This window comes from Trichechus manatus, unplaced genomic scaffold (assembly GCF_000243295.1).
Source record: "Trichechus manatus latirostris isolate Lorelei unplaced genomic scaffold, TriManLat1.0 scaffold00108, whole genome shotgun sequence".
NCBI lineage: Eukaryota > Metazoa > Chordata > Mammalia > Sirenia > Trichechidae > Trichechus > Trichechus manatus.
In genome coordinates, this window is record NW_004444044.1 from 1,133,769 (window position 1) to 1,160,115 (window position 26,347).

A 26,347-nucleotide genomic window follows, 5' to 3' on the forward strand; every position below is an offset into this window, starting at 1 on the left:
TGATTTGGAGGCTGAAACAAACGGCTAGGAATTAAACGAGAAGTATGTACAGCAGTCCAGAAGGAGGTTCCACCTCCCGGATCTGGCCGATCCCGCCTCCAGTTAACGAAGTGTCTGGACTGCGCTTCTGCACCGGCATCCGACACAGCCCAGAACGCGCTCCTCTCTTGCCTCCTGGCCCGCCCTACGCACCACAGCACTACCCGCCCACGGGGGCCCCAGATCCGGCCCTCGAAATCTCACTTTCGCCTTTCGGCCACCCGCGCGCCACCGCTCAGGCGACGGCTGATGGCGTCACCTGCACTTCCGCCTGCGGGTGCGTTCTTGTCACTAGCGAGGAAGGAAAAAGGGAGGGCTGAAGAGCTGTGTGTGGGGGAAGTAGTGAGGAAAGAGATGCAATACCGGCGCTCGCGGGCGCTACGGCAGTAACCTGGGCTCCCCTCTGCCCCCGCCGTCCCCCCATCGGAAGCCGTTCTAGGCACACTTCCCCCCGCCTCTTTCCAGTCTCTCTTCCTCTGGGTCTCCCGACACTCGCGTCTGCCTCTACGGGTACCACCCCCCCCACCCCACTCCTCGCTCCCCCAACCTTTGCTCCCTCACGCTCCCTCCCTCCCATCGTCGGGCTCCCCGCCCTTAGTATCGCGAGACGAGGTGAGAGCTGGCGGAGCGGCGGCGGCGGCGGCGGCAGTAGAGGTGACCGAGGCGGTGGCGGCAGAGGCGGCACCGAGCGCTGTGTCGGCCCCGGTGCGGCCGAAGTCGCAGTAAAGAGTAGCCCCCACACCCCTCCCCAGTCCGCGCCCTCCCTTTTTCCCTTGGGATGGAGAAGGCGACGGTTCCGGCGGCGGCGGCGGCGGCGGCTGAGGGAGAAGGGAGCCCCCCGGCGGTGGCGGCTGTGGCGGGCCCCCCCGCGGTGGCGGCGGAGGTTGGCGGCAGCGGCGGGGCTCGCTCGGCCTCGTCTCCTCGTGGGATGGTGCGAGTCTGCGACCTGCTTCTGAAGAAGAAACCACCGCAGCAGCAACACCACAAGGCCAAGCGTAACCGGACTTGCCGACCCCCCAGCAGCAGCGAAAGCGACAGCGACAACAGCGGCGGCGGTGGAGGCGGCGGCGGAGGAGGTGGCGGTGGCGGCACGAGCAGCAACAACAGCGAGGAAGAAGAGGACGACGACGAGGAAGAGGAGGTTTCCGAGGCAAGGGCCTGGTTTCAAAGGAAGGAGGGAGGAAGGGACTGTAAAGGGTAGAGGCCGAAGGTGGGAGGTTATTTGCGGTGGGACCGATTCCTGTGGGTTGATCCTTAGGGCCTGGACTTTCGACTACCCCCATTCTTTCCCCCGGCCTTCATCATGAGGCGTGAGAATGCGGCGGGAGGGTAGCTGACACGTGGGGGGTGAGTGGACCACAGAGTACCCAGAGTTGGTGAACAGCCTGTTATCCTGGGATGGTTCACATGGTTAAGGATGGAGGAAACTGGTTAGATTCCCTATTTGCACACCCAGACTTGGGAGGATCTGCCTAGGGCCAGTAGGGCCACCTTATTTCTGTGGCGGGGGCGGGACCAAAGCTGGAGGGGTAAGATAATAGGTAGATGAGTCTCTTGGGGAACGAGTCCAGGTTGATAAATTTCTCCCGGTTGTGAGGTGGAGGGGAGCAGTTTTCTGGGGAGGTAAGGTTGTAATGGGCTCAGCTAAGTATTTGTGTATGTGAGAGACACGTGAGAAGCTGTACTTTTCCGTATTGTTCTGCTGCAGGTTTTTTTCGTAGCAATTGTGGCTGCTGAAGTAACCTTTACTTCTAGATCTCTGAAGGATTTTGTATAATCTTATATCCATATACAATTATAAGTAACTTAATAGGTGACAAATACGTTTGATCCTTACATGTACGTACATGTACATCTTAAAATAATTCTTTAGTGAGGAAGAGTTAAGCTAGGACCTTTTGTTTTCCAGATAATAGGGGACACTAAAGAGTCTGCTTTAGAGCCAGGGTTGGTTGTCGTGAGTTGGAATAGGGAGGTCTCTTGGTTTGTCCTACTGATCTGGTTTCATAACTGTTTATTTTTCCTGGGTCCACAGACAGGCGGCGTTGCAGGATCCTATTCTTCAAAGGCAGCCATATAACCCGAAAGCTCAGTAAAACCTACCATACTGACAGCAAGCTTAAGAGTTAGCTTTATTAGTTGCCAGCTCTCTTGTAATTCTCTTGTCCACTCCCTGAGATGGAAGCTAAAAAATTTTATCTGGAGAAAGAAGTAGTAACTTACGGTAGCAGAAGGAAAACAGCTTTAAAGTGAGAACACCTGAATTATCCAGAAGTACCACTTGCCATTTATTCTCTTCCACAAACAGAGATCTTAATCTAGGTACACAACTGTTTTTCTGAAAACTGCATTTATTTGCTCCTGGGCGCTGTTCAAATAGCTGATAGATCTTTTATATAGAAACATCTTTTAAAGGATTTATCGGTTAGTTGAAGACCAGATTCTCTTTTACCTCAGATTGGAAGAAGTTATACAGGTAGAGATGTAATCGTTTCTGTATGTATACCAAAGAGATAGACACCTACTGCTGTAATTTCTGTTTAGGTTATTTGGTTCTAAGGATAGATTTGTACTAGCAGATTTTATACTGACCTAGTTGGACGTTTCAGGGTATTGTATTGCTCAGGTTGCATTTGAAACAATGAAGAGAAAGATAAGTCGTGATCCTTATATCCAGTAAAATTTACTGCAGTACTTAGAATCGTTCAGAGATGAGAAACATTTTAGAGATAATTTAGTCCAACCTCTTTGCTTTAAAAAATGAGGAAACCGAGGTTTAGAGGAAACTGATTGTAGAGGGTAGTAGCAGAAATAGTAGCAGTAGTAGTTTTCTAATGGCTCAGGCCAGTACGCTTTTTATGATAATTTATGTCATTGTATTTCCCTCCTCCCCTTTCAAAAAATAGTGAATTGCAAGGTAACACAGTAGTGCAGCTATGGGCAAAGTAACATTCTCCAACATATTAAGCTCTGGTTTGGAACAAGATCATGATAGTTGAGTACAATATTTACCAGAATATTCTGCCGTAAACTTTGGCTACGTAGGTAGTTTTGTCCATTGGAATTTGGCCTAATAGGCAAAACTTTTGGTAATTTCTTAAAATCGTGTAAAATGACCTTAAATTTTTAGGTATGTTAATCTTGTGGGTCAGGTGTGTTGTCTTTGGAAAATAGGAATGGGGTATGTTGACTGTAACAAAAGCTATGGGAATTTTTTTTGTTTGTTTTTAATGTGCTTTGTATTGTCTTCTGCATAGTGGCATAAACAATGGGTTTGTCATTTGTTATGAAGATGAGTCAGGAGAAATAAGTGTAATAAAGTACAACTATTAAAAATAATCTATACAGGTACATGGTCAGAGATAAGCAGACAAAAAGGAGTACAGTGTGTCTCTCTACACCTGCTTCCATCCTTTGACCAAAATAAATAAACCCCCCAGTCACTGTACAGTATAAGCTAAATGGGTGAATTTAAAGTATGCAATACTTTTAATTATCATTTTACTACATGATAGCAGAAATTTAACCTTCTAGAGTTAGGAAATCTTGTGACTAATATGCATAGTATTTAAGTCTTTTTTGTAGTTCTTCATTGTTATAGGCTACACAGTAAAAAAAAAAAGTGGCTAACATAATCCTTGATTATCCTTCCAATCAAAAGGTTAAAAGGAAATATGAAAGGTTATAGTTTTGAGGTTATTTAATATGAAGAAGTGAAGGATAATTTAACAAAAATATGTAGGGTTGTTTTGGAGAAATGAAAGCTGCATATTCTCAATCTGTTGAACGAAAAGTGGAAGGAAAGGAGATTCAGTTTAAGTAAAAGCTTTATTTTAAATGATGAAGAACAATGAAATTCTTATTTGACATTAAAATAAGTTATTAAGAATTGAATTTTCTCTTTAGTATCTCAGAGAAAGATATTTATGTTTTCAGATAATTCAAATAACCAGATATACCTGGAAACAAAATTATAAGACCAGGATCTCTTTCCCCCACCCCCTCTATTTGACCCAAAACCTTAGATCTAAAATTAAAAATATATATAATTTTCTTGGCTTTCAATATTGAAAGTAGAAATGTACTTTCTAACATAAAAGCCATTATGCACTTCTTTTCAAATTAGTGGACTACATTAATTGAATTACTTACTTGACAGTTACAAGAAAAATGTTGAAATTCGAAGAGTTACTACTCCATTTAAGAAATACTATTGCATTCTACTGAATGTATTTTAAAAAATAATAATTGAACAGCATCAGTATTTTCTAAAGTGGAATTACGAAGATAAAAAACCTTGCTCTTAAACGTATAGCTCTTAAGTTCAAAAGTAAAATTTTTGTTCAAGATGCCTAAAATTTAAATGCACTAAGAGTTGATCCTGAGGCTTTAAGAGACAAACCTAGTGAAGAAATTTTAGAGAAGGGGAGCTAGTGAAGAATTAGTACTGATTTACTCATTCAGTATTGAAAGGATTTTCAGGGCTGGGGAGAATCCATTTATAGACATAAAAATGAAGTTGAGAAGGAGCTACAATTAGGGAGAAAGAAAAATTATTTCTTTTTTTGTTTCTTAATGGAAAAATACCTTCTGAGTGCCTCTGTTGTAATGGTTAGAATCCCAGTTAGCTCAGAGAAGCTTTCTTGTTCCCCAGTTTCATATCTTAATTGGTGAAGCAGTATTTGTAAATTAGATGTTAAGATCTTTGAAGCATTAGTTCTGTCCTAATTAAAATTATTTTTGTTGCCTATCCTTCATAAGCACGGTACTTGGTAAAAAACATTTTAAGTGAATAACTGGTTTGTGCTCAACTACTGACCGAAAGATTGGTGGTTCAAACCCCACTCAGTGGTGCCACGGAAGAAAGGCCTGGTGATGTGCTTCTGTAAAGATTGTTGTTAGGTGCTGTCGATTCGGTTCCGACTCATAGCGACCCTGCGTACAACAGAAGGAAACACTGCCTGGTCCTGTGCCATCCTCACAGTCATTATTATGCTTGAGCCCATTGTTGTAGCCACTGTGTCAGTCCATCTCATTGAAGATCTTCTTCTTTTTTGCTGACCCTCTACTTTATCAAGCATGATGTCTTTCTCCAGGGACTGGTCCCTCCTGATAACACGTCCAAAGTACGTGAGACGACGTCTTGCTATCCTTGTACGTGAGACGACGTCTTGCTATCCTTGCCTGCAAGGAGCATTCTGGCTGTCCTTCTTCCAAGACAGATTTGTTTGTTCTTCTGGCAGTCCACAGCATATTCAGTAGTCTTCACCAATTCAATAATTCAAAGTGACATCTTTGCATTTTAACACTTGCAGCAGATTTGCCCAATGCAATATGTCGTTTGATTTCTTGACTGCTGCTTCCATGGGTGTTGATTGTGGATCTAAGTAAAATAAAATCCTTGACAACTTCAGTCTTTTCTCCATTTTATCATGATGTTGCTTACTGGTCCAGTTGTGAGGATTTTTGTTTTCTGTAAAGATTACAGCCAAGAAAACCCTATGGAGCAGTTCTACTCTGTAATACATGGGGTTGCCATGAGTTGAAATAGACTCCATGGAAGGGACCAGAATTCATTCAGCAAACAAAGAGAAGAAATAGAGTTTCTTCCACCTTTTTGGATTCTGAAGCTTGCATTTCCACATCTTTCAGTTTATTAATTACTTCTTTTAGTGATGATGATCTTATGTAAGTATTGGGGCAAGGCCAGTTTAACTAATAGACACTGATTGTTGAATGCCTGATAACTTCCTTAAGCCTCTTGGTTATATTTATGTTTTAAAAACATAAAAACTAACACATATTCATTGCCCTACTGAGTGTCAAATCTAATGTAATGGTTAAGAGCATGGAGTTTGGGTTAAAATTCTTGATCTATCACTTACCAGCTTTGTGACAAGTTACTTAACCTCTCTCTACCTCAGTTTTCTTGTATATAAATGGCGATAATAGTAGCTTCTACCTCATTGTATTGTTAAGCATATTATCAAATTCATGACAAATGAATTTGTTTCATATATTTTCACTTTATTCTTACCATAACCTTACGAAGTAGTTACCACCATATTTGCTTCATTATTCAACAAATGTTTGAGTTCATCTGCTATATGCTAGACATTGGTGCTGTACTGAGGAGATGATGATGAGCAAAACTGTTTTAAGACACATTGATTTTAAAATGCACCTGTGATTAAATATACATTTGGGGAGGTGTGAGAGTGAGGTTAAACTGCTAAATGTATATCTTGAATAAGATGAGTCTTAGTTTCAGGAGTACACTATATTGGGGCATTGGGAGGGAACATTCATTTTACAGGTAAAAATATTGGCTTAGAAAGGTGTTTGGTAACTTTACCAGGGTCTCATAGCAGCACAGCAGGGACTTTACCTGGATGTGTGTGATTAAAAGCCTGCTCATTCATTCATTCATTCACTCACTTATTCACATGCTCTGTTATGGTGTATGATGTCGAGTGCAACATATCAGATGTTGGCATTTCAGATAATAGAACAAATTTAGATGGTGTAGGGGAAGGTACTTTTTGGCAGTAGCGCAACAACCATTTGAAGATGAGTTGGCTACCCCAAACTTTTCTTGTTCTGAAAACTCAAAAAAAAAAAGTATACACACACACATAAAAGAAATACAGAAAAGTACAGGTAAGTATAACATACTCATATAACCACCATCTAAAATTGACAGTTGTTAAGAAAATGAAACTTTATAGCAAAAACTACAAGTCCCCTTTAACACCATTCCCATTCGCAGGGGTATTGTCCCCTCTCTAGAGGCAATCTATTGCTTTTCTCCCACCCCTCAAGATTTTTACTTTTCATGATTGTTATCTTCCGTTCTTAAACTACAAAAATGGTTTTCTTTTAAATAGGAATTGTTAACTTGGTATCTAGTTAGGCTGTGAATACCCCAAAATTAAAACACAAGATTTTGTTTAAGGTACTTACAAGTTTTTTTTCTTCTTTCTCCCTTCCCTAACTCCATAGTATACATGCAAAACTTTAATATTAGATATTCAGGGAGGCCTATAGCCACCACCTCCTCTCTCCCTCCCCCTTTGTTATTTTGAAACATTCTGACAATAGCAGTGGTGAGAAATCTGGCATCCATTTATTTAGACTGTGTAGAGTTAAGAAAGTGCTTCTTACTAAGAAGGTGATGTGGTAACCAAGAAGGCTTGTTTAAAGTAGGGGGTCCAAGATTCATCTGTTTTTTTCTGGTAAGCTAGTCCTATGCCTTTTCTTAACTTTCCTCTCAAATCCTCATATTGCACCTCTTAATTGATGAAGTTGTTTCCATTTAGCCTGCTATGGGCTGTTAGATCTGAAGGCAGACACCTTTTTTTACTCATCTTTGTCTCTCCTATAGCACAGTACCATGTGTGTTTTGTAAGCCTAAGCTTCTTACGTATGCTGGGTGTTTATGAAGTTAGATATCTGAAGTAAAAATATTTCATGAATATTTATTTATTAGCCACTTAATCTCAAGTCTTAAGGTAACAAAACTTCATGGTTGCAGATATTTACTGTTGACCCCTGTAAGATTTTTTTTTAACTGTATCCTGATTCTCAATTTAGTTTAGCTATTATTAACCTCATCAACCTAGTTGAGATTAGTGGAACATTGTAAAAATTTTCAGTGTTCAATAATCAAAGCAGCATATTTTGACTCCCCAAAATTCACTATTCAGACTGGCATCTAATTATATGATCCAGTTGGCCAGGGAAACACTTTAGGTGCTTGAGGCAGTGTAGTAGTAGCCGCATTTATGAGGATAGTTTATTTTGCATTTTTATAAAAATAATTTAATGGGTCAGGAAATACAAATATAATGTGCTTCCTTATAATTTTTCCATACGTGACCACGGATGAAAAATCTTCACTTCATAATGGTATGTGAAGTGTCTGCTGATACCATTTAAGTTTTTGTTAGGACCAATAGGGGGCACCAACATCCGTGGTAATTTCTGCCAAACCTAACTTTACAGTTTTCATCTTTTGAGAAAACCTAATCATTAGTTAGCTGGAGGTAATGGGCATATATGAATATCCTTCTAGCCCCTTGAACCTTACCTATCTGGTATCCCCCTCCATTTCCGATCCAGAAGCAAAATACTTTCTGCTTTAAGATACTGCACTTAACTTTTTTTTTTTTTTTTTAAAGTCTTTGGAAACTATTCATATGCGATTAGGAGGAGAAGTGGAATTGTGGAGCGAAATAGGGACCATTTTATCATGATTGATAATTTGGGGTTTTAATTATTAAAAAGAGAAATGTTAAATTTTATTTTCCCCAAGAATGCTATGAATCTCCAAATTAATATAGCCCTAATTATTAAAAGCATAACATAAGTTGCCTTCTGTTATTATGCAGCACTCATAAACATTACATGATGTTTGAAAAGTGTTGTCTTTGTAAGTTTACTTCTGGGTGAGACCAGAGAAAAGCGGGTCAGGGAGAACAAATGTAAAGATCACAGTACTTTAGGAATTTCTGCTGGAGCCAATATTATATAGTCTTTATAAACAATTTTGATAAATGGTGAAATCTCTCTCAAACCTGCAGCTAGATCATAATGAATTGTGCTAATGGAAGTGGACAGCAGGATTATTGACAATAGATTGAAAAATGATGAATAGGTTTTTATGAGTCAAACCTATAAAATAATGTACTGTTGAAACATAGCATGCTTTTTAGGCAAAAATTCAGCATAAAGCTGAGCAAGATTAAATAAGATATTAGAGATACTCAAAATCATAATTCTTATTTTAGATAATGCTATTTTACATCTATACAAAATATGTGTATTTCTGACTCTGCTGTACCATGAAGATGACTTCATGATAGAGAAGTTCTGGAGAGGGATAGTTTAAAAATGATTGGATGGTCAGGATTGGAATCCATGGTCAAGGACAACTGCAGATTTTATTTGTTAATTGTATTTTTATTGCTTATTACTTAATGTTCAGATCAACCAGTTACTCACATCATAGCATGGAGAAAATCCTGAGGTATGCCAGATAGTGTTAATTAAATTTTGAAAATAAGTAAACTCCTCATTTTTCATTTCTTGAGGTTGAGAGTATAAGTAGGCATGGTAAATTTATGGAACTAATCTATAACTGTGTTTCTCTAGCAGGGCATTTCACTTTTTTTAAAGTCCTTGAGCAGCTATCAGCTCATCTGATTAACCTTTCTTTTTTTTTTTTTAACTCCTTCCCTCACCCCCCCAAAAAAATAGAAAAGAGAAAAAAAAGTGAAGAAATAAAGACCTATCTTAAAATTAATTCTTGGTCTGGGTTTTTCTCCTCATGGGTCATCTGTTAATTAGTTTAAGGATGTTTGAAAAATATTTTAGATTTGTGGAAAGATTGCTTTCATTAATTTTGAATTTGGAATAAGTATACATTAAAATGAGGTTCTTTTTTCCTTTCCCACTTTCCTATCACCCTAAATATGAACGTTACTAGAAAAGGAAAGTCTGTGTTACACCAGGTTTTTTTCCAGTTTAGTCTTTGACCCCATTATTGCCTCTTTGCTTCTCTATGCCACGTTTCCCTGTTATTTCCTATATAGAAATAATGGCAATAATAGTCCCGTTGCTGAGTCGCTAATGTAGCTCTTATTAGTGTGAGATAGCAGGGTAGGAGTTAATTCTTTTACCTGACAAACATTTATGGAGTATTTCCTATGTTATTTCTGTTTTCAGTGTCTAGTGCAGTCATGGCGTTGCTTAACATTCATGATAAGGTCTGTGAAATAGGATGTTATGTGATTTGGACGTTTGTGAGCACCTTATTATATACAGGCAGTCCCTGGATTACGAATGAGTTCCACCATTCCTAAATCTGTCTTTAAGTCGAATTTGTATGTAAGTTGGAACAGTTAGATACGGTTCATATCTAACATCAGTCAAATGTTTGTCTTAGTATATAGTGTACCTTTCTATGCATAAAAAACATTAAACACTTCTGGATATAATAAAACATCTTTAACATAATAATACAGTAATAATAATGTTTTGATACATGTCACCAAGTAGCACCCGTTTGTTATTATGAACCATAGTATGTACCTCAAATTTTTAATAAAATAGGCTTTACTTTACAGTGGTTGTGATCACAATGAATATGCAGTTGGATCTTGCCCCAATGAAATATAACTGTAGTCTCAACCATTTCCCTCTCAGTGAATATGAAAAAGTTAGCTGTATTTAAAATCACAGCTGTATGTAATTTTATTCATATTGTAGTTAGTAAAACTTTTAGACCTGCATGCATGGAAACTTGGCACAGTTGATAGAATTCAGTTTTCTGTGTGATTTTTAGCGTGTAAGTGTTGCTCACTAGTATACTCTTCTAACTAAATTTATTTAATGAGCTTTATTGAGACTTAGAATAATTTATGGGTTATGAGGGATTTGAAGATGCTGAGACAGAATTCCTGGTTTTGTAATTTTTAAATCTTGTTGAGATGTTAGTAATTTAAAACTGTAATGGTGATTTTAAGTTCTGTATAATTATTTTTTTGAGAGGCTTTGTTAGTTTTCAGTGTAACTGTGTGCCTTTAGAATTAGTCTAGGATCATGGGAACCATTTTGTATATGTTTTTGAATACTAGAAGGGTAGACTTTACTACTTTTATGGGTGTCTTTTGGAATATTCACTAATGTTTGTTTTTTTTTTTAAGATGAGGCCTGTGCATGATATTTTTCCAGAATGTTCTTGACAACTAAATTACACTAAAGAATCACCCATCCTAATTTTACCCAGAAGATCTTTTAGTAAGGAAAGAGGTATCTATGTTAGTTTAAGGAGGCCTGGTGGTGTAGTGGTTAAGTGCTCGGCTGCTAACCAAAAGGTTGGCAGTTTGAACCCACCAGCCACTCCATGGGAGAAAGATGTGTCAGTCTGCTTCTGTAAAGATTTACAGCCTTGAAAGCCCTATGGGGCAGTTGTACACTGTTTTGTAGGGTCTTTGTGTAGACTCGACTGCAACGGATTTTTTATATTAGTTTACTTGTGATTACTTCAGGTAGAAATGTGTTAAAATATTAATTGCATTACAGGAGAATGTAAGATGAATGTTGAATATATATATTTTAAATGTAGGTTTTTTGTAATATTAATAATCAAATATATTTGTAGAAACATACATATTTTTAGAAAATCTGATAAAATCAAAGATATAAAGAACCAAAAATCCTCTATAATTTGCTCTCCAGAATCATTGTCGAAATATGTCTTTCAGTCTTTTTTTTTGATATGTAATAGTCAGATTATCGCACAGAACAGTCACTTAGAAATTTTGTCTGCTAAAAGTTTCATTGATGAGAAGTCTTCAGAAATTTTGTCTGCTTAAAGTTTCGTTAATTAGAATTCTTCGCATATATCAATTCAAGAAATGAATCTTGTGGTAATGTTTATATATTTAAGTATAAAAACTAATAAATGCAGTCATGCTTAAAAAAAAGTCTGTTAATACATTGAGGTTTTTATCGTACTCTCATCAGAGTAAATGGTCCTAACAGCTTGGGGTGTATGAAATGTTTCAGTTCTCTTTCTTGGTGAGAGTGAATGAGTGTGTGTGTGTGTGTGTGTGTGTGTGTGTGTGTGTGTGTGTGTTTGGGAGAGTACATTAGGATTTGCCTCATTGTTTTTATTTATTTATGAATGCTCCATAGTATGAATGCTCATAGTTTATTTGATCTTTTATGTTGGTAGACATTTAGATTGTTTTCATTACTTTTGTTATTACAAATATAATGCTGAAGTGAATGTCATCTTTTAGTTATTTTTAAGTACAAAATTATTTCTGTGGATAGATTCTTAGAAATGGAATTGCTGGGCCACAAGGTGTATACATGTTAAATTTGATAAATAATCCCAAGTTTTATTTCAGTCAGTGGTATATGAGAGTGCCACTGGATATGATGAATCTTAGTTTTTTAAATCTGTTACACAAAAAATGGTATTTCATTTTCATTTTACCATTGAAATTGAGTAAATTTTTGTATTCATTTTCTGTTTGGATTTCTTTTGAAAAGAGCAGTCTTTTTTTTTTTTTTTTTTTTAATCTTTCTAAAACCTTTTTAAAGGTTTTATCCTTTACCTATTAGAGGTAGTCCCTGACTTAGGATGGGATTCTGTTCTGATGACTCCATCATAAGTTGGTTCTGATGTAAGTCGAATATCTCACTCTTTTTTCTTTTTTTAGTTTTCATTATTATTGCTTTTTATTATTAGTATCTTTATAAATCCAATCTTTATTTGTCTTTGGAGGTTGAAAAATTACATATAAACTTACAGATATATTTTAATGCATACATAGAATCCACTGCTGTCGAGTCGATTCTGACTCTTAGTGACCTTATAGGACAGAGTAGAACTGCTGCATAGGTTTTCCAAGGATACAGTCTTTACAGAAGCAGACTACTACATCTTTCTCCCATGGAGTGGCTGGTAGGTTTGAACTGCCAACCTTTTGGTTATCAGCTGAGCACTTAACCACTGTGCCACCAGGGTTCCTTAATACACACGTACATATATTAAAAAAAAATCATGAAAATTTACTCTGACTATGAAGAAGAATTGGATGACGCTGGCATTTTATCAGTTGTAATAACTCCACTTGTGAAAGGTTCTGGATCATTTGGATATCCCTGGGAATGGGGATGGTGTTTCAAGTCAGAAAATTAGTGGGAGTTGTCTGTATGGTCCTTTTTTTTCTTCATATATTTCGTGGTAACATCCCACTGCTTCCCAAATCTGCCTGTTGACTGTAGCAAAGCGACTAGTGTTTGGGTCCATGTTTTCAAGCAACTGAAGCCACTGATTTTAGCTGAGAAAATCTATATTGTGTTTTGAACAGTAAATCATAAAACTGAACATTGGTGAGTGAAGATCTGAGAATGATAATATTAGCAAATTATGCACTGCAACATTGTATAAGTATGTATTACTAACGATATGATGCACAAAAAATTAAAAGGACAGTAGTTAAGTGTGGTTCGTCGTAACTCTGATATGCCGTAAGTCAGTGACTACCTGTCTTCTATTAGGGTCGTCTGTCTTTTTCTTAGTGATTTGTAGGTGCTTTTATAGTCATGTTATTCTTCATGGTGTTATTTGTTATACATACTCTCTGTTTACAGTGTTTTCACAATACAGAAGAAAATTATTTTTGTGTAGTAAAATGGATTATTCTTTCGTGACTTCTGAATACCTTCCTCACTGCAGGATTTAAAAACAAAATTCATAGAAATTTTCTTCTGAATCTTTTGTACTTTGTTTTCCAAAGATACTTGAATCTCTTTTTGAATATATATTTAATTGTTCTGCCCATTTTTTACTCACTTTTTTCACTAACATTTAACCTAGTTGACTAATGCTTGCTTCTTAAAAAATGTTCCTCTCTTTGCTTCTGTAACACCGCTCATTCTTGTTTTATTTCTGCCTTACTAGCTGCTCTTTGTTGGTCTTGTTTGCCACTTCCTCCTACGCTTCTCACTACACATCCTTTGATTATTTGGTACATCATTGCTCAGTCCTGGCTGCTCTTCAGTCCTGACTGCTCTTCTGTCTTATGTCTGTTCTCTCTTCTTAGGTGGTTTTATTTAGTCTTGTGTCTTTATGTATCATCCATATGCTAACCCATTGCTTTTGAGTTGATTCCAACTCATAGCGACCCGATAGGCAGAAGAACTGCCCCACAGGCTTCAAAGCAGCGGCTGGTGGATTTGAGCTGCCGACCTTTTGGTTAGCAGCTGAGCTCTTAACCACTGCGCCACCAGGGCTCCAGTCCATATGCTAAGCCAAAAAAAAAAAAAAAAAAAACCCCTTGCCGCTGAGTCAATTCTGACTCATAGTGACCCTATAGGACAGAGTAGAACTGTCCCATAGAGTTTCCAGGGAGCACCTGGTGGATTCGAACTGTCGACCTTTTGGTTAGCAGCTGTAGCACTTAACCACTATACCACCAGGGTTTCTGGATCCATATGCTAGTTACTCTCAAATTTGTATCTCTAATTTAAATCTTTCTTCTTGATTTTTGGTCTCACCCTTCTGGCCACCCAACCTTTCTAAAAACCCGTCTTCCAACCATAATCCTCTTCCTTCCTGAAGAGAATCCAAAATCCCATCCATTTTCTACATACAGCTTTCCTTCCAATTCAGTCCAAATGTGGTTTCTCTCAGTTCAGTAATCTATAAAATAGTAAACAATTTCTGTTTCCCTTTTTTGCCCAGTCTTTTGTACAGTAGTCAATAAGACTAGTATAACTGTAATAAAAGCTCCTTTGGAGAAAAGAAGAGGAAGTGCACAGCAGTTATTGTCCATATTAATAATTAAATACTCTGGACAGGAGTTGTGATGACTCAGCCCTGGTAATGGTGTAAGTTCCTTGGTTAAACTGATTTTTCTTTGTGGGAGAAACGCTTTTTTTGACTGTTGTTTGTGTCTTTGGCTTTGTCCATTAGCTGATTCCTCATTGTTATCTTCCTTGACCACATCCAAAGCAGACATTAGAGAGTATGACATCCCTAGGAGTTGCCAATTTTTTAGCCTCCTGTGTGTTGGTATAGATTTGGGGTCTGTGGTTACTTAAAGTTCATTCATAGGTTTTTGTAGGCCAGTAGTAAAGTTTGGAGGTAAAAATCTTTCAAAAACTTAATAGATTTCTGTTCTGTTTGCTTTACATCATTCCCATGTGGTATTAATTGCAGTAAAAGATCTCTTTTAGTCATAATTTTGAAACCTGCTGATTCTCTTATTTACTGGTCTTTGTGCTAGGCCTGTTCTTTCCCTTGTATTTCCTGGCTACCTTGATGGCATCTGAAATAATAGATGGGTAATGTATCGTAGTTCAACCAGAGAAGCAGAACCTGAGTGGGCTGTCTAAGCAAGCCCAGTTAAGAGAATACGCAGGCTGGAACCCATGGGCACAAGCCGAAGCTGTTCTCTACAGGCAGCCAGGAAGGGAAGAACAATTGTAGACTCAGCTACTGTTTGGAGTTTGGTTTGCCAGGGAAAATCCAGTCTCTAAGGCTCACTTGATTATGTCATGTGCATGAGGATGATTTCTCTAGCTCAGAGTCAACTGATTAGGGGCTTTAATAACATTGGCACCTAAATTAGTGTTTAATTAACTGAGAAAAGATATTTGTATGCTACAAAATGACTGTTGACCTCTTCCTTTGTTTAACTTAATGAAGTTGACACATCAAAAATCACAGGTGGGAAGGCAGCACTCTTAGTCTGATCTTTGCTACTATCTGGCAAAGAACTCTTGAGGTCACAAGTTATCTCCTGGTATTTGAGACACAGGAGGAGATGCTTTTCCCAACCTAACAGGCCCCAAGTTACTGGACTTTTACAGATTGGAGTTTGCTGAGCTAGCTTCTTTTTGTAGCACTGTTTTTCATGTCTGTCTCTACTTGCAAACTGCCTAATTCTTTTTTTTTAATTTAAATTTTATTTTGTTGTGTTGAGAATACACACTGCAGAACAGTTCATCAGTTTCTACATGTACTGTTTAGTGCCATTGATTGCATTCTTCCAGTTGTGCAACCACTCTCACCCTCCTTTTCTGAGTTGTTCCTCCCCCCTCCAGTAACATAAATTCACTGCCGTGTAAGGTTCCTATCTAATCTTTGCAGTTGCTGTTGTCAACTTGATCCCGTATAGATAGTTCTTACAAGAACATAATGCTCAAGGCAGACACTTTTTACTAGTTAAGTTAAACTATTGATTGGTTTGAAGAAAACTTCAGGGAATGTTTTTGGTTTAAGGTTTAAACATTAATCTCAGGGCAGTAGTTTCAGGGGTTCATCCAACCTGCAAGGCTCCAGGAAGTCTGGAGAGCATTAAAATTTGAAATTCTGTGCTGCATTTTCCCCCTTTTGATCAGGATTCTTCTATAGAATCTTTGATCAAAGTGTTCAGTAGCGGTAGCCAGGCACCATCCAGTTCTTCTGGTCTCATGGCAAAAGAGGCAGTTGTTCATGGAGGCAGTTAGCCACACATTCCTTATCCTCTTTCTATTCTTCACTCTCCTCCTTTCTCTGTTACTCCAGGTGAGTAGACACTAATTGTTGTGCCTTGGATGGCCACTTGCAAGCTTTTGCAAACTGCTGAATTCTTAACTGAGAATTTGCGGTTGATCACAATACACACCAGTATTCTGAGTTTTTCTAAGAGATTGGTAGGCTTCTGAGGCTTGGTAGGCATGTGATGTGCCTTCACTGTTTACTGCAGGTAAGAATCTTAGCAAATGTTTTGCTACTGCGTAACAAGGGTCATTAGCTTTCCAGCCTGAGATATGTTTCCTTGCTGCCTGACCTCTAAGCCTTATCAGAGTTTTTAGGAATTTGTTATGGCAGCACTACACTTGTAGTTGGCTGTGTTAGTTAAAGCATGGGATAGATTGTTTGAGCAAAGAGACTCTAAAACACAAGTGGCTCAAACAAGATGGAAGTTTGTTTCTGTTTTATGTGATACTTCAGAGATAGTCCTTCAGGTCTTGCATGGATCTGAATTCCTGCTGTCTTATTGCTACATCTTCCCTTAAGCTATGCTATCCGTTATGGTAGTCACTAGCCACATGTGGCTACTGAGTTCTTGAAATGTAGCTAGTGTAACTGAGGATCTGAATTTTTAGTTTTTATTTAAATTTTAATTAAGTAATTATATGTGGTTAGTGGCTACCTGGACCCCTGGTGGCATAGTAGTTAAGTGTTCGGCTGCTAAGGAAAAGCTTGGTAGTTCAAATCCACCAGCCACTCCTTGGAAACCCTATGGGGCAATTCTGCTCTGTTCTGTAGGGTCACTGTGAGTCGGAATCAACTCTACAGCAGAGAGTTTGGTTTTAGGTTTTAGTGGCTACCATACTGGAAAGTGCAGATATAGAACTCTTGCGTCATTACAGAAAGTTTTATTGGACAGCTCTACTTTAGAGTGTTGACCTCATCTGCAAGGTATAATCTGGCTCACTAGCATCATGTCCATGTTCTAGCCCATGAGAAATAAGAAACAGAAAGTTAAGCTCAGAGAGCTTCCTTTCTAGGAATTGACCAGGGAGTTGCAAACATCATTTCCTCTTACAGCCCATTGGCCAGAACTTAGTTACAGGGCCACACCTAGAATATGTAGCTCTTGCTGGGTGTTCATATACCCAGATAATACTTGTGGAGAGGTGGTCTATACCCATATAATGCTTGTGTAGAGGGGGTCTTTTACTAAAAGCAGAAAAGGAGTGTGGATATTGGGGGACAATTAATGTCTTGCACATACATAATTCTAGATTTTCGTTGTTCTTATGACTAGCAACATAAAAGAAGAAGTCCCTCTTTCCTGGTTCTGGAAATAATCTTGTTAACCTAGTTTGGGTCATGTGTCCATTCCTGAACCAGCCACTGTCACTAAGGAAATTGATGTATTGTTCAGGCCTAGGTCATGTCTTTCCACCCCATGTGAGAGGTAGACTAGGAGAGGTCATCCTCACCTGAGCCTCATGGAATAGTTTCCCAAAGAGAGAGGGTTTTTGTTGCCAAAAAGGTGGGGTGTGGGAGTGAGAAAGGAAGGAGTGTTGGACATTCTTATAACCCCAATAACTAGTATTTTAATGAGTGCTTACTATGTGGCAGGGTTGTTGTAATGCTTTATATACAGTCTCCTTTAATACAACAATTCTAATAGATAGAGTTTTTCACCGTTTTATGGTTGAAAACAGTCAAGGCAAGAAATAAATAACCTGCTCCAGTTCATAGTAAATGATGGAAATGTCATATATGGGCATTTTTACATCAAAATCTGCTGTCTCTACCTTCCATATTCCACTGCTTCCCTACTATTCTTTTATGGCCACCCTAGTAATTGCTCAAGAAATATGTTCTGTATAAATTTTAGAGCACATTAGCTCATTCCATCTTGCCCCTAGGTTCTGTTTACAGATCTACATGAATGACATCTTACTCTTGTTTATGCGTAGTGACTTATCCCTAGGTCACTACAAATAAGTAGTAGTAGTAGTTCTGGAACGCTCAGGAGTTGGTTAGAATACCAGGTTATAAGACTTCTTCCCAAGATGACTTTATCCAAGGGTTAATGTTGTTCTGTTATTGTACATATTGTTGTTTCTCTAACCCCCATCTTGGAGAAGTTCATATGAATGGTCGGGAGATGGCCTCCATAGATTATGAGTAAATCAGTGTACTATTTACCAGTTCTGGAACATCAGATCAGAGGTCTTGTAGATGACCTGTTTCATCATAGTAAGTGCTAAAAATGTGAAGCAAGAATGTTCTAGATCCTGCTGTCTCCCTTAATTCATGCTATCAGGTAAAGATGACATGTAAGCTGAATCTCTGAGAACCTCATAGAAAAGGGACAGGATAATACTTTCTTTTGAGGGGGGTCAAATGAGATAATGTATGTGAAAACATTTTGTGAACTGTCAGGATATCTGCAGATACTAGTTGTTAAAACTGAAGCATGAAGAAAAATGGAGAGCTTTGTGAAAATGGGGTTACTGACTAGTAAGATGTTTGGCTATTTTTTATACAATTCAACCACCTGTAATTTAGAAACACTTCACTTTTTCATTTTCATTTAATTTGATTATTTTATTCATTTATAGATTGCCAGTAAAGCTTTTCAGCTGTAATTGTGCACGTGGATTAATTTATTTTAGGTGGAGATAATCTGTTTCTCTGGATGGAATTAGACATTTTTATTGTAGCAGACTGAAAATTTTTAAGTGAAGTTTTCTTTCTTTACTGATTGATTGCTCAGGTTGTTACTTTCCATATGTGAAAGAACTTCGTGATCTATTTTGGTTAAATTAATTGCAAATTATACTTCTTTTTAATTCTGCTAATAGTATAGGACTTTTTTCACTATTAATATTAGATTATTAAATATATTGAATTTTAACTGAATTACTCTTCTTTCTCTTACTGTTTGGCTTCCACTTTTACAACGTTTGTTTTAAGCAGAAACCCAAAATGATATATGATATTTGTAGAACTAGAACTAGAACCAAATTCAAACTATTCACTTTGGAATACTGCCTTATATAATAAAGATTATTTTTTCTCAATACTAAATTATGTTATTAAATTTTTGTTAATAAAATCTGAGATAAATTGTCCATCATTCCTCATCCGTTTATTCCTTACCAAACACTCATCAAGCTATTGCTGTGAGCTTTGCTAGGCAGTGGGTACCTGAAGGTATATAAAGAGTACATGGTGACATTAAAGAGCTAAAAATACTAGTGATAGAGACAGGCTTGTAAAACAGGTATGCACCACTCCTCACTTATCAACCTGGTTATATTCCAAAGACCAGGTAGGTCATTGTGCAAAAATTGACCTTAGGTGAAAATGAAGGATTTGTTTTTCTGTTTTCAGACTTTCCATTTGCCTGATTTTTTTTGAAAATATGATCATAGAACTAATAACAGCTAAGATTTACTGATATGCTCATCACTGTGATAAGTGCAATAATTGATTATCTCTCTGTGGAGAAGGAGGCTTGGAGGAGATAAAAATAAAATTGGATAAAGCCAGACTGTGTGATGTGGCTTAACCATTTCATCTTCCTCCTGTGCTGGGTCAGAGCCTCCCTTGAGGAGCCGCCTCCAGGGCTCCACTCCCCCCGCCCCTGCAAGCCCTTCATTCACAGTCCTGGAGCCTGCTCTGCCATCTAGGCTGCCTGCAGGCCAAGATCTGCTTGGAGGCCATGGTCATGGAGGAGGCTGGACCCGCTGCCCCCACTGGCAGAAGGGAGTGGAGGGCTCAGGGCAGTGCCGCCTAGCTTCCTGGAAGCTGCCCAGGGACCTTCCTCAAGGGAGGGGCCTCTCCACAGCCCTTGCTGCCATGCCTGCTGCCTCGTTAATGCACAAAATAATCGGGTAGTAGATTTTTTTTACCATCATGATAAATGTGAAATGTCGGATAACAAGATAGTTGATAAGTTTGGAGTATGTGTATTACAGTGTGGTTAATGTATTAAAAAAAGTACTTTGGAAGGAGCATTATCCACACATACAACATAAAAGTCTGCATGGAGAAGAAGACCACAAACTATGGGTAACATAGTCCCAGGAAAATAAATATTTCAGACAGATTTTTAAAGGCTGGGTTTGTGAACATCTTGATGAGGCTACAAAGACCATACATAGAGCCTCTCTTATAAAAATACGAGTTAATAAAGGCACTTTTCACTTTTACATCCCAGTGTGCATGAGAAATAAAGTGAGTTGCGTTTTCCTCTACATGAATAGTATTAAAGAGATTAAAAGACAAAAAAACAAACTTGAACATAATTCAGAGAAGATCTACTGGGATAGTGAGAAGACTTCAGAATGTGTTATTTGTGGAAATACTGAATGAACTGAGAATTATCTGTATCTGTATGAAGTAGGGAAGTCTCTGGGATATGATAACCATCTTCACCTATAATGTGACAGTGAGCATTTTATGATTCTCCTAAAGGAGTAGAGTTATAAATTGGATGGACGCAATGGGGTAATAGCTTTGGGGACAGTGTTTGGAACTGTGTAACAGAAGTTTCTAGAGAGTTTTTTTTTTTTTTTTTCCTGATGTTTAAGCATAGGCTGAGGAGTTGAGATTCTGTAATGGAGATTGCACAAAGGATTAGTTGTTTGGTTTAGATGATGTTTTAGGATTAGATTCTGGTTTAAATCTTTGGTATTTAAGTAGAATATGTACAGGTTCTTAAGTTTCCCTATAATTTTAAAATTTGTACTACTTTATTAGAGTAATAGGAAATGTTTGTACTTTTCTTCCCCTTTCATCTCCTTTTCTGGGAATGAAGAAACAAACCATATTTCCATGACGTCTCTTCTGTAGGATTAGCAGATGCTACAGGGATTCTAGATAAAATGGTATAGTATCAAAGATTTGACCAGGCTGTTTTCTAAATCTCAGGATTTCTGAAACGTATTCCCAACTCGCTTTGTGGACTGTTCTTTTCACTTGTACCTTTTTTTTCTCTTTTCTTACTCTGTACCCATATAACCACCTTACAGCCCAAGATCCTCTCTTCCACATGGCCCTGCTTTCTGGCTCCAACCAAGACTCAAGTACCTGAGTTCTCTTGACCAGATCCAAGTACTATAATATACTTGAGTTGCGTATATGGGAGATGTTTTCATGTGAGGAAATTTTTACCTACTTTAGCCTTATCACCAGATCTCCTTGTCTTTTATACCAAGACATAAAAAAAAAAAAACGCGATTAGTATTGCAATTGTTTGTCTTTTATGCGTGAGCAAATTTGTTTTGTATCCAATGGAGCCCAGAAGAGGACCCATTTATTGTCTTAGGCAGCGTTGAATGTTAAGATTCATAAATCTTAAATCAAGCGCAAAAGTCCTCCTGACCTCACTACCATAAGCAGAAGTTTCCCTGAGAATCTTAATTAAAGCACAGTTAGGAAGTAGAGTTAGATTCCAATTTCGTAAAACCCCAGGCATGTGAGCACTTGGCAGTTTCCATTCATGACAAAAAATTATATTCCGTTTTGAAAATAACCCATTGCCTTTCTATTTGTTTTCTTACCAATATTTCTCCTGTAAAAATAATGATGAGGAAAGAGTTTGAAGCTGAGTACGGCAATTTGGTTTTGGATCCTGCTTTATTAGTATGTGACTTAGGTAAAAGTTACTCCATGTTCTTCATCCATGTTGAGGCTAATGATTCCTTCCTAACCATTTTTATAAAGAATGGAAATTATATATCTATACTGTTGTACACATTGGAGATATTCATTAATTATTGCATATTATTCTGGAATGTAATAATTAATGAGTACCTCCAGTGTTCAAACCCCATAAAGATTGTTGTTGTGTGCCATCTAGTTGATTCTGACTCATAGCGATCCTTACAGGACAGAGGGAACTGCCTCATCAGGTTTCCTGGGTTGTAATCTTTTTTTTTTTTTTTTTTTATCATACTTTAGATGAAGGTTTACAGAACAAATAATTTCTCATTAAACGGTTAGTACACATACTGTTTTATGACAATGGTTAACAACCCCACTGCACGTCAACACTGTCCCTTCTCGACCTTAGGTTCCCTATTACCAGCTTTCCTGTCCCTTCCTGCCTTCTAATCCTTGCCCCTGGACTGTTGTGCCCCATTAGTTTTATTTTATGGGGCTGTCTAATCTTTGGCTGAAGGGTGAACTTTGGGAGTGACTTCATTACTGAACTAAAAGGGTGTCTGGGGGCCATACTCTCGGAGTTTTTCTGGGCTGTAATCTTTATGTGAGCAGATCGCCAGGTCTTTTCTCCCAGAGAACCGCTGGTGGCTTCAAACTACCGACCTTTTGGTTAGCAGCCTAGCCCTTAACCATTGTGCCACCAGGGCTCCTCCCATAAAGATTCAGCCTAGAAAACCTTACAGGGCAGCTCTACTCTGTCACATGGGATTGCTATGAGTCGGAATTGACTTGACAGCACCTAACAACACCACCACTCTGGATTGAAGTTAACCTTTGTTCTTTCCTAGTCAGGGGCAGTTTTCTTCACCTTTTTTTGAGTCATGGATTTTGGTTAGATTCTGATGAAATCTGTGAACCTTTTCTCCCCTGAAACATACATACAGCATTTTATAGTTTGTTTCAGGGAGTATAGAGTTTTTTGAGTTCTATGAACCATGGGTTAGGAGTTTTAGGTCAAGAATATTGGATTTCATCTATCCACTGAGGAGTTCATTAACTTCCTGTGCTTTTATCACCTTTAAAATTAAAAAGTAAATAATCTTTTTGCAGTCTTCACCCCCAGTAATCGCACTAGTAACTACAGGTTTTTTCTTCCAAGGGTTGCCACCATAACCATTGGGAAAATTTTCTTTGGATAATAATTTTTAAACCTGCTGCCACCGAGTTGATTCGGACTCATAGCAACCCTATAGGACAGAGTAGAACTGCCCGGTAGGGTTTCCAAGGAGCGACTGATGGATTTGAACTGCTGACCTTTTGGTTAGCAGCCAAGCTTTTAACCACTGCACCACCAGGGCTCCAGTAATTGATTAGGAAGTTTTAAATTGCTGTCAACCTTCACACATTCTTTTTCTTTCCGAAGCCATTGGAATCTTGACTCAGAGAAAAAGCCAGTTAAGTGATTGTTGGTTTTTATAGATGTTTTTTCTTTTTCCCCCTGGAAGAGTGAAATTTGTTTTATGGAAAGAAAAGATATCCTTAGTTTACAAATATTTCCTACATTGTATGTTTAACAGCAAACTATGAAGGTATAATTTGATTTCTTCAGGCTTATTTTACAGTTATTGACCTCATTTCTTTTAAATATGGTGGACTGTACATATTCCTTTACCTTTCTTTCTTCCCACAGTTCCACTGATATTTTTTGAAGATTGAAGTAAACCACAATTCTGAAAAGAAAAAAAGATATTAATCAAACTACCTTAAAGAGGAGCAAAATAATTTCATTAGTTCTCTAGCTTTAATGTGTGCTTGTGTGTGTGTATGTGTATGCAGGGAAGGATAGAAAATCTAACTTGGGCATGGATAGAGTCAGACTTAAATAATGTCATCAATACTGTTTCTCTCAACATTTTCGGCCTTTTTTTTTTTTTCCTCCCTGTATTGGCTTTATTTTCAGCTATGCAGATATGGCTGGCACTCAAAGGAGAGGGGGATATAATATTCTATCCAGACCTGGGTTGTGTGGTCAATCGTGTGGCGGCTGGGAAGGATCACCTCCACCTAAACCGCATAGAGTATGTTCCCCACAAAAAAGAGGGATTATGTTGCTAGAAAAAGGGGGTGGGGGGAAAGCATGTTGAGCAGTAAAATTACAGTTCACAGTCCACTACAGGTACCATCAGAGGAGCAGAAATTTTGAAGAAGATAGAAAGATCACGGGATCAGATTGACAGCAAAATCCCAGAGGAAACTGGAACCCAAGATACCAGAGGTAAGCACAGGTTTTACCAGGGGAACATCAGAAAGGCTCCAAGCTTGGAGTCCAAAAAATGGCAAAGATAGTAGTGGGCAGTTGGGTAATAATCAAGAATATTTTGTAAACAGTTGTTTTCCAAAGTGCTGAGTCAGTTGAGCCTCCATCTTGACCTTTCTCCTGCCTAAACAGCTCTGGTGGCAGTGGTGTCTGCCCTCAGGCCTGAAGTCTCAACTCTTCTCTTAAAGTAGGCCAAGGGTTCAGTAGGGCATCTACTGATGTGTTAGAGCTTGAGAGAGAAGCAAAGGCATGAAAGTACACTACTTCAGAGAAGCAGTTTTAGCAGTTGCCAACCTGTTTGACTTCCTGTCTAGGTATCTTACTGGGATGTCTGCTTATCCATATACCTTACTTGCTTAAATAGTACTCACAATCAGCTCTCTTATTTAAGGGAGAAGCCACGTGGAAAAACAAACCCTGACAACTTCAAGGAAAGCCTACGTTGGCTTCCTATACTCTTTAAAGTAATCTTTCATTTGTCAATATAAAAAGATAGGGATAACCAGACAATCAAGGAAAATCAAAAGAATGGAAGAACATTAAAATAAGCAACAACTGACCTCAGTTATAATTCAGGGAACAGAAGAAAACTTCAAAGCAAAAATGTCATTATTGTGTCATTTAAGATGGAAGAACATGTTGTACTGATTAATCATAGCTGCACTAAAAGGGGCAGAAGATGAGAAGAAGTTTTGAAAATTATAAAGAAAAATTTCAGTGAATTGGCTAGATAACTGTTTAGCATAAATCAAGACAGTTGTTAATTTGGAGCTAAAGAAGTGGTACTCCGTGTATATGGAGCAAAAACAGATCTAGAAAAGCAGAGAAAAAGAGATCGAAAATCCTTCACAAAGTTTCTACATCCATAAATATGAACTCTAGAAGCAGAGAACAGGAACAGTGGGAAAGAGAAAATAATGAAAGAAAATCTCCTAGCCTGGAGAAAGATGAATTTTCAGATTGAAAGAGCCCATCTGCTACCAAACAGGATGAATGAAAAAAGATCTAATCTAGGAAAGTCTGGTAAAATTTCAGAACTCTAAGGATAAAAAGGAAATCCTAAAATTACTGCCAGAGAAAGGGAATAAGCCCAAACCCATTGCTGTCGAGTTAATTCCGACTCATAACAACCCTATAGGACAGGGTAGCCCCATAGAGTTTCCAAGGCTGTAATCTTTATGGAAAGCAGACTGCCACATCTTTCAGTGGGTTTGAACCACTGACCTTTTGGTTAACAGCCGAGTGTTCAACCACTGCGCCACCAGGACTTCTTGAGAAAGCGAATAAGGAAAATCAAATGACTGAGCAGCCATGCTGAATGCTTGAAGATAGTGGAACAGTGTCTTTAATGTTTGGGAATAAATAGACTTGAACCTAAATTTTCTCTACCCCACCACACCGTTTATCATGTGAGGACAAATACATTATTTGCTGTTGGAAAAACTATGCACCTATATATAAATATTGTTTGAGATACTATAGCACAATGAAAAAAATAATCCAAGATAGAGGATGTGGGGGGCGGGAGGGGGTAGGAGTGGTAGGTAGCTACTGTTGCATCTCGGGGCTCCAAGAAGAGATGAAGAAAGCCAGAGGGAAGTTAAGAGTGTTATTAGTATAGAATACGTGGACAATTTTCCTTCAACTATTAATATCTAAATAACAGTTATATTCAGTAAACAATATTTACCTAATCACATTATAAACTGTACTTAATTGATTTTTAGTTTTTAGAATCAGCCTAGAAAATACACAAAATGGACTTAACAGTTGTGGAGTAGAATGTGTTATAAATCTTTATAAAGTAAAATAATCTGTAAAATTAGGAGATGGAGGGCACCAAAAGAAGGATAAGTGCTCATTCTTTCCATGGAGAGTCAAGCTGATAACTACAAGTAGAAGTTTATAGCACTGTTCCAATTCATTGCCATTTTGATACAAGAGAGTAACAAAAAAGACAGTGTTCATCCTGTGCATTGTGATGTTTGGATTTTTAAAAACTCTCATGTGCATGTATCACATCTATAATATTTAAAAGATTGCAAATGTGGTGCATATACTTCGTTAGATAATCATACTGCTCTTTATGAAGCAAATGCATTCCAGGGCAACATGACTTTTAGAAACTCTCTGAGGAGGAAATAGAGGTTGTATGACGATTAATTCCAGGAAAGGGGGGAAAGTTGTGTAGAATATAAATAAAACTATTTTTATGTAGAATGCATAATTATTTCTTGACTGGATCACATTCATGATTTTGTGTGTTAATTCCTGAATCTTTTCCGTGA

General features: G+C 38.1%; 1 protein-coding gene across 8 annotated transcripts in view; it reads left to right on the forward strand.

Moving 5' to 3' along the window:
- The first annotated feature begins 686 nt into the window (after positions 1 to 686).
- ANKRD17 (ankyrin repeat domain 17) overlaps positions 687 to 26,347 on the forward strand; it is a 203,159-nt gene continuing 177,498 nt past the window's right edge. For 3 of the 8 annotated variants that reach the window (XM_023737779.1, XM_004383318.2, XM_004383316.2), the window contains exon 1: positions 687 to 1,189. In XM_023737779.1, coding sequence (XP_023593547.1) covers positions 818 to 1,189 — 372 coding nt within the window. In that variant the 5' untranslated portion in view covers positions 687 to 817. Of the gene's footprint in view, positions 1,190 to 16,830; positions 20,965 to 22,444; positions 23,821 to 23,901; positions 24,018 to 26,347 lie in introns of those variants that run through there. The other 5 variants (XM_023737780.1, XM_023737781.1, XM_023737784.1 and 2 more) reach the window with 4 other exon arrangements.